At 41.4% G+C, this 13,248-nt stretch overlaps 1 protein-coding gene across 7 annotated transcripts in view; it reads left to right on the plus strand.

Moving 5' to 3' along the window:
* Positions 1-13,248, plus strand: part of akt3a (v-akt murine thymoma viral oncogene homolog 3a) — a 442,785-nt gene that overhangs the window by 259,826 nt on the left and 169,711 nt on the right. For all 7 annotated transcript variants that reach the window (XM_073050478.1, XM_073050483.1, XM_073050481.1 and 4 more), the window contains one exon: positions 7,149-7,260. In XM_073050478.1, the coding sequence (XP_072906579.1) occupies positions 7,149-7,260 (112 nt within the window). The remainder of the gene's footprint in view (positions 1-7,148; positions 7,261-13,248) is intronic.

Genomic DNA, 13,248 nt, shown 5'->3' on the forward strand with positions numbered 1-13,248 from the left:
CGTGCTCAGTGTGATGATGTTGGAGATGCTGCCTCCGATCCAGACTGACTGAGGTCTCTCAGTCAGGAAGTCTAGTATCCAGTTGCAGAGGGAGTTGTTCAGGCCCAGTAGGCTCAGCTTTCCAATCAGTTAGTTTCTGAGGGATGATTGTGTTGAATGCTGAACTGAAGTCTATGAACAGCATTTGAATGTACGTGTCTTTTTTGTCCAGGTGGGTTAGGGCCAGGTGGAGGGTGATGGTAATGGCGTCGTCTGTTGAGCGGTTGGGACAGTACGCAAACTGCAAGGGGGTCCAGTGAGGGGGGCAGCAGGGTCTTGAGGTGCCTCACAACGAGCCTCTCAAAACACTTCATGATGATGGATACGAGTGCAAACATATTTCCAATTCTGTTATGTCTGGTTTTCTGTAGTAGGTAGGATTCTTAAAAAAAAATCTGAATTTATGTTGCACCTTTTACAATGTATTAACAACAACAGGACTCTTCAGAAACATTAGAAAATAGATGCTGTCAGGAAAGGAGAGTAAGAGATGTGACCTGCTGCTCAGAGGGAGGAGGGGAGAGAAGAGAAAGTCCAGCTAGGAGAGAAGAAAAAGTCTAGGTAGCAACATTTTTTGAAAAGAATATATATTTCAATTGTGTGTTCTAATTATTTTACAGTTTTAGCTTACTTCATTTTTAAAGTGTGATTAATTTTTCAAGATTTGGATGTCTGGCATCTGAGTCTAGATGAACTTTTAAAGATTTTTTTCAGCAAGTAGATCTGGGGGTGTGGCTTATCTGACTGTCAATATATTTCTGCAGGTGAGGTTTGTCATTTATTCCTGGCTTTGTTCAGTAAGTTGCTGCTAGGAAGCTCTTATGCAAAATTCAGTTAAACTTTCACCTTTTGTTTTAAGCATCAGTAAACATCAGGAATATTATTAAAGACTGCAGAGCAGAAATGAAAGTATCAAACAGGTATGGTGAGTTTGGTGGTTTGAAAGGAGATTCCATTTTATGCATGGATAAACATTGAGGCTTTTTTCCATTTTTGAACTAAATTTCACAATTTTAGTAAGTACTAAATATGCAGTTCTTAATATATTTGCAATGGAAATCCAAAGTGTATTTTAAACTTTCGCTTCTAGATTTTCAAAAAATACATTAAAGGCATACAGTATATTCAAAATAGAATCTGGTCTTCCTAATTTTTTTTGTCCTAGCAGTACACTATGCTCAAAGAAGAGACAAATGTAAATCTTAATTTAAATTGCATTCTCAGTTATATTGCTATCTTAGAGCTTAGCTCATAGTGTAACAAATTCATTAAAAAGGAATTAGGTTGCTACAGTTTAGATTATTGATAACACTGCAAATTTGTTCTTTAAGGCTTGGCAGTCGATTTGTTTCTAAGCTAATGCTAGATCGAATATATTATTTTCCTATTTCTATTCACAATTTTCCTCATTTCCACATATTTACTTGGAAGTGTCTAGCAAAATTCTGAACATTGGTCCTAATTCCTCATATCATTTTAGAAGAGCTCATTGTTCCAGATTATTATAATCTGGGTAGAGCAGACAAGAGAACTTCTAAATTACTGATATGTGCAAATTTAATATTTCAGCATATTGTATGTGACCTGTTATAGTAGTAGTGTGAACACTTGAGTAGAGCATGATGTTCTCCTCAGGGGCTGACTGTTGGAGGGTCCTCGAGTGCTGTAGATGACGATCCAGGACCCACATATTCTGGTGCAGTTTGCGCAAGAATAACTGGTGGCAGTGGTTAGTGGTTGCGTCTTTAGTTGATCAGTCTTTCCTTTCACAGTTGCCACTTGTTCTTTGCATCACTGTGGAAGTTGTTCTCGTGTAGCACAGCTCCCTCTTGAACAGATTTCCTCCAGGTGTATCTGTTGAGTGAATCAGAATCATGTTTAATATCACCTAATATTAAAACTGATTCTGATGTACTCAGGTATCAGGTGAATATGTTATAAAATTTTAGTTTCGTGGCAGGTGAACATTGCAATACATTGTAGTAAAATGTAAATTACAGTAAGTGTATGTGTGTATATGAAGTATACATGCACATGTCAATCGTGCTGCTGTTCTTCCTAAATCCACACTGCGATTCAGGCAGCATTGACTCGGTGATGTTGCTGATGAGCCTATGAAGCATCACCTTAGCCAGGACCTTTCCAGCAACAGAAAGGAGTGATATGCCCCTACTATTGCCGCAGATGGCATTGTCACTCTTGTTCTTATAAATTACAACGATGTTTGCATTTCTCCAATTCTGTGGGATGTTCTCGTCAGTCCAGGCCTTGGTGATGTACTGGTAGAGGATACGCATACACATGTACCCTCCGTTCTTCAGTAACTCGGCAGGGATATTGCCAGTGCCAGGGGACTTACTGTTCTTAAGGGAATGGACAGCTGATAGAACCTCCTGGAAGGTTGGTGGTAGACTGAGATCGTGGATAGGAGGAAGTTCAGGCAGTTCGTCCAGGATGGTGGGGTCTGCATCAGAATCCTGATTAAGCAGGGTGTTAAAATGCTCAGCCCAACTCAGCAGAATGGTATTCTGATTCTTTAGAAGTGTTTGACCATCTGCTGTCTTCACAGCCCAGCAGCTTCAGGAAAAGTGCTGGGAGAAACATCAAGACCTGTTTATGGCCTTTGTCAACCTCACCAAAGCATCCAACACTGTGCAAAGACAGCTCTTATGGGATGTCCTCCTCAGGTTTGGCTGTCCCAATAAATTTGTTAACATCCTCCGCCAGTTCCACGATGGGATGACTGCTCGGATGACCATAGGAGGACAAGAGTCTGAGCCCTTCTTTGTATGCACAGTGGTGAAGCAGGGGTGTGTGCTAACGGCAGTGCTCTTTAACATCTTCCTCTTGTGTGTTACCAAGCATCTCCTCAACGAGATTGAGGATAGCAGTGGTGTGGCAGTGGGCATCAGATTAGATGGCAACCTCTTTAACATCAAGAGGCTCCATTCAACCACCAAACTCCATAGAGAATGGGTCCTGGAACTGCAGTATGCAGATGACTGCTCTTGTGGCCCATACTCCAGAGGATCTTCAGATAGTCCTTGCTGTGGTGGTGAGAGCGTACAGCAGGATGGGGCTGACCGTCAGTACCACCAAGACAGAAGTGCTTTGCCAATGGAGTGCCAGTGTCCCACCCACCCTACCTGCCTTCATCACTGTTGGTGATGAAAAGCTGTCAGTAGTGCCATCTTTCAAATATCTGGGGAGCATTCTCTCTGAGGATGGCGGCATTGACAACGACATCCAGAGCCGCATTAAACAGGTGTCAGCTGCCTTTGGGAGACTTCAGAGCAGATTCTTTCAGAACAGGAGCCTTCATCCCTCCATGAAGGTCGCTGTATACCAAACGGTCTGTGTCACCACCCTCCTTTATGGCTGTGAAGCTTGGGTAACCTACAGCCGACACATCAAGTCCTTGGAGCACTTCCACATAGCTGCCTTCAGCGCATCCTGGGAATTACTTGGCATGAGCGGGTGCCTCACACTGAAATGCTTGTATAGACCAACTGCAGAAGTATTGAGGCCTTGATCACCTCGCGTCAGCTGCAGTGGCTGGGGCACATGATAAGGATGCCCCCATGTTGGCTACCCACAGAGTGTTATACAGCCAGCTACATCATGGTCAACACTCAGCTAGAGGGCCAAAGAAGCGCTTTAAGGATCAGATGAAGAATGCTTTAAGGAAGTGCAAGGTCAGACCTGAGGACCTGGAGGATGTTGCTGCTGACCGTAACACTTGGCGACAGCTGTGTATAGGGATGGGGTTCGTATTCTGGAGATGGAAAGAACAACTAGAAGACAGCAGAATAGAGCCAGGAGAAATGCAGCCATGGTTGCCATCACTACCAGCACCTCTACCACATATACATGTCCCACCTGCAATAGAACTTGTGGGTCCAGGATAGGACTACATAGTCATCAAAGATCTCACCGTTGAAGGAGTGGACGTTGTCATCGGATTCCGATGGACAACCTAAGAAGAAGATACATGCACAAAAAAAATCAAGTATGTTGAAAGAAGAGGAAAAATGCTGAGGATGTCAATTCAGAAATATGATGGAGGAAGGGAATAAATTGTTTCTGAAATGTTGAGTGTGTGATATAGCACTGAGAAAAAGGCATGTCCTAGATAATGGGGAGTCCTTAATGATGGATGTCACCTTTTTTAGTCATCATCTTTTGAAGGTGCCCTGGATGCTGGGTAGGCTAGTGTCCATGATGGAGCTGGCTGAATTTACAACTTCCAGTAACTTTTTCTGAACCTGTGCCATGGTGGCCCCTTCATGCTAGACATGATCTAACCAATTAGAATTTTCTCCATAGTACATCTGCAGAAATTTGTGAGTGTCTTTGATGACATACCTATTTTCAAACAGCAAATGAAATATAGCTGCTGTTATGGGCCCGGGATAGATCCTCAGAGATATTGGCATCCAGGAACTTGAAACTGCTTACCCTTTCCACTACTGATCCCTTTGACTGGTGTGTGTCCCTTTGACTGGTGTGTGTTCCTTTGACATGCCCTTTCTGAAATCCCCAATCAATTCCTTGGTCTCACTGCTAGTTGTTGCTTCGGAATCACTCAACCAGCTACTCTATCTTGTTTCTGTACACCACGTCGTTACCATCTGAAATGCTGCCAACATTAGATATGTCATCAGCAAATTTACAATGGTGTTTGAGCTGTGCCCAGCCATACAGTTGTGGGTGTAGAGAGAGTAGAGCAGTGGGCAAAGCACCTATCCTTAAGATGTGCCGGTGTTGATTGTCAGCAAGGAGGAGTTGTTATTTTTGATCTACACAGATTGTGATCTCCAGGTAAGGAAGTCAAGAAGCTAGTCACAGAGAGGTATAGAGGTTTTGGAGCTTGTTGATTAGAACTGAGGGTATGATTGTAATGAATGCTGAGGTGGAGTCAATAAGCAGCAGCCTGTTGTAAGTATTATTGTGTCCAGGTGATCCAAAATTAATACAATGTCTTCCCAGTTTTTAGATGTAATGTTGCCCTTTTTTCAGGCTATTCATGATTGCCTCCTCCATTACACTGGTGTTAGTACATCTGTCCTTCCACTTGATCCTCAATCTTTTGTAAGGCTCTTTGTGCTGACTGTAACACATCACTGTAAGAATATGCATGCACTACAATCATTAAAAATGTGTGCAAATTTTAACAGTACATTCATGATTTTTGCACTTCAGCATTACTTTGCTTCCCTTAGTGCAAGTATCAAACAAAACGAACCACGCTGCTGTTCATTTATTCGTTATGTGCTGTGTCGTATGACGTGGATGATCATGGCCTATCCATGACCGTGATTGTTCTTGGCAAATTTTTCTGCAGAAGTAGTTTGCTGTTGCCTCCTTATGGGCAGTGTCTTTACAAGAAGGTTGACCATGCCATTATTAATACTCTTCAGAGATCTTCTGCCTGACATGTTTGGTCACATAACTAGGAGTTGTATCCACCACCTGCTTCCATGGCTTCATATGTTCCTGATCGAGGTGTACCTGCAGGCTAGTGGAGGGAAGGAGCGCCTCACACTTCCTTTGGTAGAGATGTATCTCCACTCTGCCACCCATATTGCTGCAATAGGCAAATATAAAGACTCTTTCCCCTTATTAGTTTGGTGTTGAAGTGCCACTTTAGAGACTTGAGCACGTAATCTAGACTTACTTCCAAATGCAGTAATTAGAGTCAGTTCCTTTTTCCAGCATTATTAAAAATCAGAACCAGGTTTATTATCACTGGCATGTGACGTGACATTTGTTAACTTAGTAGCAGGAGTTCAATGCAATACATGCTGTGTACATGCATCTACTGATGCCTCTGGACACATCTTCAGTGATGTTCCTGATGAAATCATTGGGTGTTTCGGGTCTTTCAACATCATACACCCTCCTCCAGTGACCTAGCCGGGGTTGATCAGAACCCAGCTTGTGTCCAGATGGACACAATCTAGCAGAGAAAAAATAGTAATGATAATAAATAAAATAAAAATAATAATAAATAAGCCAGTTAGTCAATTATGTATATTGAATAGATTTTAAAATGTGCAAAAACAGAAATACTATATATTTTTTTAAAAAAAAGTGAGGTAGTGTCCAAAGATTCAATGTTCAGTTAGGAATCAGATGGCAAAGGGGAAGAAACTGTTCCTGAATTGCTGAGTGTGTGCCTTCAGGCTTCTATACCTCCTACCTGATGGTAACAGTGAGAAAAGGGCATGCCCTGAGTGCTGGAGGTCCTTGATAACGGACGCTGTCTTTCTGAGATACAGCTCACTAAAGATGTCCTGGGTACTTTATAGGCTAGTACCCAAGATGGAGCTGACTAGATTTACAACCTTCTGCAGCTTCTTTCGGTCCTGTGCAGTACCCCCTCCATACCAGACAGTGATGCAGCCTGTCAGAATGCTCTCCATGGTACAAATTTTTGAGTGTAATTGTTGACATGCCAAATCTCTTCAAACTCCTAGTAAAGTATAACTGCTGTCTTGCCTTCTTTATAACTACATCAATATGTTGGGACCAGGTTAGATCCTCAGAGATCTTGATACCCAGGAACTTGAAACTGCTCACTCTCTCCACTTCTGATCCCCTGAGGATTGGAATGTGTTCCTTCATCTTACTATTCCTGAAGTCCACAATCAGCTCTTTATTCTTACTGACGTCATGTGCCAGGTTGTTGCTGTGGCAGCATTCCACTCCTGTATGCCCTCTCATCACCACCTGAGATTCTACCAACAATGGTTATATCATCAGCAAATTTTGCAAAAATTGTTATTGTATTGCAATATGTGGAACTTTGTTTTGAGACGTCTTTTTCAAAAGTAGTCAAAAGGGATATCAGTGCACCCCAAAAATGAAATGTTGCTTTTTCATACAAAGTTTGGTTAATTTGATATATCTGGAACTTTGTCATTTACAAGTTAGCTAAATTATTGCACAATATATCATAAAGTCAGAGCAATACAGGCCCTTCAGCTTAATTGACTTCTCACATTTGAAACTTTTAAGATATAACTCTCATACAGGTAATAAAATGAACATTGATAAATTGATCTGAACTTGAATGTAACTGTTAATCTTATTACTATTTTCTGCAGAATGTCAACTCATGAAAACGGAGCGACCACGGCCAAACACATTTATAATCAGATGTTTGCAATGGACCACTGTTATAGAGAGGACCTTTCATGTGGATACACCTGAAGAAAGGTGCGAGTGATAATTTAATCTATTGTAGTATTTTAGTAATTGCTGCAAGTTTAACATTTAATTGTTAACAGTATGGCTGACTTATAGGTATGCTTCAATTAACATTTTACATCATGTAATGTTAATTTGCTTGTGACTACAAGTAAATGCCTAACTTGTTCAAAAATATGTTGCCATATATGTTTTCATCATGAAGTGTACTCTTGGGTGTTCATAATTCAAAAAATGTCATTTTTAGGCCATACGACGCAGGAGCAGAATTAAGCCATACAGCCCATTAGTTCTGTTGTGCCATTCAATCATGCACCATTTTTTAACCCCATTTCCCTTCCTTCTCCCCATAATCAGTAACCCCCTTGCCAATCAAGAATCTATCAATATCTGCCTTAAATACACCATTTGACCTCCCTGGCCCCCTGTGGCAATGAATTCCACAGGTTCACAACCCTCTGGTAAAGAAATTCCTCCTCAACTGAATTGTAAAGGTACATCTCTTTATTCTGAGGCTGTGCCCTCAGATCCTAGACTCTCCTACCTAATGGAAACATTCTCTTCACATACACTCCATCAAGGCCTTTCACCATGCTGTAGGTTTCAGTGAGATCACCACCATTCTTCTAAACTCCAACAAGTACCTGCCCAGGGCCATCAAATGCTCCTCATGTGTTAAGCCTTTCATTCCTGGGATAATTCTTGTGAACTTCTTGTAGACCCTCTCCCAGGGCAAGCACATGTTTCCTTGGATATGGGGCCTAAAATTACTCACAATATTTCAAGTGCAATCTGACCAATGTCTTAAAGCCTCTGCAATACATCCTTGTTTTTATACTCTAGTCTTCTCAAAATGCATGCTAACATTGATACTGGCATGAATAGAAGGATGGCTGATAGGCAGGAAGCAACGAGTGGGAAAAGGGGCCTTTTCTGGTTGGCTGCCAGTGACAAGTGGTGTTCCTCCGGGGTCGGTATTGGGACCGGGGCTTTTCACATTGTTATTGATTTGGTTAATGGAATTGATAGCTTTTTGGCAAAGTTTGCAGAAGATATGAAGAAGTAGGTAGTACTGAGGAAAAAATGCGATTGCAGAAGAACTTAGAGAAATTGGAAGAATGGGCAAAGAAGTGGCAGGTGGAATACAGTGTTGGGAAATGTATGCTAATGCATTTTGGTAAAAGGAACAATAGTGTAGACTATTATCTAATTGGGGAGAAGGTTCAAACATCAGAGGTGCAGAGGGACTTGAGAGTCCTTGTACAAGACTCCCAGAGGGTTAATTTGCAGGTGAAGTTGGTGGTAAAGATGGCAAATGCAATGCTAGCATTTATTTCAAAGGGAATAGAATATAACAGCTAAGAGATGATGCTGATGCTTCGTAAGACACTAGTCAGACTACATTTGGAGTATTATTGACAGTTTTGAGCCCCATGTCTCAAAAGATTTTTGTATTGAATTGACTTTATGACATGCATCCTTCATATACACAAGGAGTAAAATTCCTTATTATGTCTCTGTCTAAATGTGCAATTATAGTAATTTATAATAAATAGTATGTACAACAGGACAGTCAATATAACATAGAAATACAATTGTATCAGCATGAATTAATCAATCCAATGGCCTGGTGGAAGAAGCTGTCCCAGAGCCTGTTGGTCCTTGCTTTTATGCTGTTGTACCATTTCCCTGATGATAGTAGCTGGAACAATTTGTGGTTGGGATGACTCAGGTCCCCAATGATCCTTCAGGCCCTTTTTACACATCTGCAGATGTGCTGGGCTGTCCGCACCACTCTCTGCAGAGTCCTGCGATTGAGGAAAGTACAATTCCCATACTAGGCAGTGATGCAGCCAGTCAGGATACTCTCAATTGTGCCCCTCAATAAAGTTCTTAGGAGTTGGGGGCCTATATCAAACTTCTTCAAATGTCTGTAGAGACAACGTGAGATCCTTGGTGATGTGTATGCCGAGGAACTTAAAGCTGTTCACCCACTCAACCCCAGATCCATTGATGTCAATAGGGGTTAGCCAGTTTCCATTCCTCCTGTGGTCCACAACGGCTCTTTTGTTTTTGAGACATTGAGGGAGAGGTTGTTTTCTTGACACCACTGTGTCAGGGTGATGACTTTTTCCTCTGTAGGCTGCCTTGTTATTATTCGAGAAGGCCAATCAGTGTAGTATCATCAGCAAATTTAATTAGCAGATTGGAATTGTGGATGATGACACAGTCATGTGTATATAGAGAGAGTAAAGGAGAGGGCTTAGGACCCAGCCCTGAGGGGCACCTGTGTTGAAGAGTAGGGGTGAGGGAGCTCACTCTTACCACCTGCCAGCGATTTGAAAGGAAGTCCAGGATCCAGCTACACAAACAAGGCAGGGTGAAGGCCGAGATCTCTGAGCTTCTTGTCGAAACTGGAGGGAATTATGGTGTTGAATGCTGAACTGTAGTCCAAGAACAGCATTCTCATATAAGCATCCTTCTCCAGATGTGTAAGGATGGTGTGTAGAGTTGTGGCTATTGTGTTTTCTGTCAATCGGTTGTTTTGGTAGGCAAATTGTAGGGGGTCCAGAGTAGGTGGTGGCAAACTGCAGACGTGCTCCTTGACCAGTCATTGGAGAAGTCCAGAGGAGGTTCACGAGGATGATTCTGGAAATGAAGGGGTTAATATATGAGCATTTGGCAGCTTTGAGTCTGTTCTCAGTGGAATTTAGAAGAATGTGGTGGGGGGTGGAGATGGAATCTCACTGAAACCAACTGAATGTTGAAAAGACTAGATGGATGGATGTTCTCTCTCTAGCATTCATCGTTTGAGCATTGTTCGCCTCACGTCTCGTGTACAGACTTTTTTCCATGTCATTATTCCCTAAATTATACAGTATAACAAGTATTTACATAGCATTTACATTGTATTAGGTGTTATAAGTAATCTAGAGATGATTTAAAGTATACAGAAGGATGTGCGTAGGTTATATGCAAACTGTACGTCATTTTATATAAGGGACTTGAGCATCCGCATTTTTTTGGTATCGTGGGGGGTCCCGGAACCAATTCCCCGTGGATAAGGAGTGATTAGTCCATCTTGAGTTTTTGGTCAGATACTAATGCTGGAAAAGTTGATGAGGATATTGCTATTGTATGATCTGGATAAATGTTTAAATTCTATCTTACAAGAGTAGAGGATATTTTCCTTCAATTATATATGATTCTGATGATAACAGATGGAATATTGTGTGTTGCACCTCTAACTAAAGTTAGATAGGTGTCCTAAACTGATTCCTGTGATGGTATAGTTGTGTATGATAGTTTATGCAAAAGAATCTCAACTCTTAAAGTTTCCTAAAATGACAATTATTTCATTGAAACCCACAAAATTCTCTTGGGATTTGATGCAATAGGTGCATGTATTGTGTTTCCCCTAACAAGGCTCTAGAGAACCAGCAGTCATAGTTTCAAAATAAGGGAATCGCCACGTAGCACTGAGAGGAGAACTAAGGAACTTCTGCAGTTGCATCTTGAGATTAAGGTGGTTAACTTTCAACTAGGTGTTACGTACCCCGTAACTGGGTCACTTACCAGCAAAGATCGAGAGGTCCGTTGAAGTCTGATGGTACTATTTTTAACAGTATTTATTGATAAAAATACACAAAAATAATATCAATGCAAACATACAGATAATATACGTCGTCAATACTAAATCTCAAAGCGTGGGTATAATAATAATCAATAAGAAATAGCTCTATCGTTGTCTAGGGGATAATGTATTGTCCGATGGAAATATAAAAGTCACTCAAGTTCATGCAGGCTGCAGGTTGGAGAAAGACAGATTTTTAGAACTTGCCAGCTTTTCCTTTTTATAATATCGATCCTTCAAAATTTCGTTGGTGGTGATCTCTTCTTTAGCTAAGCCATCTTCCGTGGTAAGGCCCCAATCCCGGCAACGGGAAAGGACACACGTGGGCCCTCCACCAGCTGTCGCTATTAAACACTGTCCCGGGATTTCTAGCGTTTCTCCTGGTGTGTCTAAAGGGGTTGTTCCCCAGACCCTCTTTTTATCCTTACTCACGGGGTCTCAGATGTCAATCAGGTTGGGATGATGCAATCCCTCAACCAGCCCCCTCTGATCATTCCCTGAGGGCTTCAATGAATAGTAGAGTACTCAATACACAATTCCGTCTCCAAGAGACAATGGCCGTTATCCGTGGCTTTGTATCGCGGAGGCCAGGACACATTCCAAACGTCTCTCTCTCATTTCCTGGGTCTCCTGACCTGAATTAATAGCGATCTTGCGATTCTCAAAAAGGAGGGGGCTACTTTGTACCCTTTGGACAACAATGTTCCGGCTAGTGGAGACTTAACCCTTAATTCACCTGATGTGACTCTAACCAAGTCACATTTGTCAATCCTTGTAGATTTGAAAATGCCATTTGGAGGTAAGAAGCATACTTATTCTCACTTCTGTTTTGGCCAAAATTGGACCAAGCTCAGATGAGGCTTTAGTCAAATGATCAAATTCTCAACCTGTGGGAAAGGGTTGGTTGTGCTTTGCAAATGCCCAAGATTTCAAAAGGATTAAATACAGAGTTAATTTTGTTGCAAACTGAGCAAAAAATACTCAGTAACCACTTTCTTAGGTACACCTTTACGCATGCCCATTAACGCAAGTAAAATGCAAGTATCTAATCAGCCAATCCTGTGGCAGCAATTCAATGCATAAAAGTATGCAGAAATAGTCAAGAGGTTCTGTTGTTCAGACGAAACATCAGGAGGGGAAAGAAATGTGATGTAAGTGACTTTGAGCATGGAATGATTGGTGGTTTAAGTATCTCAAACTGCTGATCTCCTGGAATTTTCATGCACATCATTCTAGAGTTTACAGAGAATGGTGTGAAAAAAACAAATGGTATCCAATGAGTAGCAGATCTGTGGGTGAGAAAGCCTTGTAAATGAGAGAGCTCAGAGGAGAATGGCCAGACTGGTTCAAGCTGACAGGAAGGCGAGAGTGACTCAAGTAACCATTCATTACATCAGTGATGTGCAGAAGAGCATCTCCGAATGCACAACACGTTGAACCTTGAAGTGATGTGCTACAGCAGCAGAAGACCATGAATGTACACTGCACGGCCACTTCATTAAGTCTAGGAGGTACTAAAAAGAAGTGGCCACTGAGTGTAGACTTGGCATGCCAACTTTTGTGGATACAGTTAAGAATCACATGGTGAACTGTATCATTTTATAGAGGGTATCCCATGATAAGCATTTATGAAGGAAGTTGGGGGCATTTCTTATCAAGTGAGTAAGTGGAGCTTGCATTAAAAAAATGTTGTGGAATCTTTAATGAAATGGAACTCAAGCCACACATCAGTCAGTATGGTGTGCAAAAGTCAATTGATAAAATTATCAACAACATTTTGATAATTGAAGGCATAATGGTTTAGCTGATAATTAAGCATGAAGCTTTTGCTGATGATAGAAGGGTATAATGATAGTGGGCATTTAGAAAAGTTGGTCTTTAGTTTGTGAACAGGGCATACTTGTCCGATTTTCAAAATTGATCAGTGTAGTTGCACTAGTTGATCAGATAGCTGAAAGAATGGTAGTTTTCCAGATCATTGTTAGCAACTCAGATGGGATATTGAATTGACTGTTCAACAACGGAACAAGGTTAGGAAATTCACTGCGCAACTTATAATTAAAGCTTAAAGCTCACACTTTATTGTCCCTGCACAAACAACAAAGTAACTATGTTGACCCCAGGCCAATAGCTTAGAACATGAATTCTATTGTTCCCTCTGTACCAATACTCACGCAGACAGCTTGTCCAATTTATAACACTGAAATGGGGGATCTTCATTGGCCAGATGATTGATCCTTTATTCTCCCAGCCCCTGGCGTGGGCATTCCTCACAATAGTTTCTCTGGAGTTGTCACTGATAGCACACTCCAAATGTCCACTTTTATACTTGTTCCTTATCAATTCAAATTCAAATGGATATA

Source organism: Hemitrygon akajei, chromosome 7 (assembly GCF_048418815.1).
Source record: "Hemitrygon akajei chromosome 7, sHemAka1.3, whole genome shotgun sequence".
Lineage (NCBI taxonomy): Eukaryota > Metazoa > Chordata > Chondrichthyes > Myliobatiformes > Dasyatidae > Hemitrygon > Hemitrygon akajei.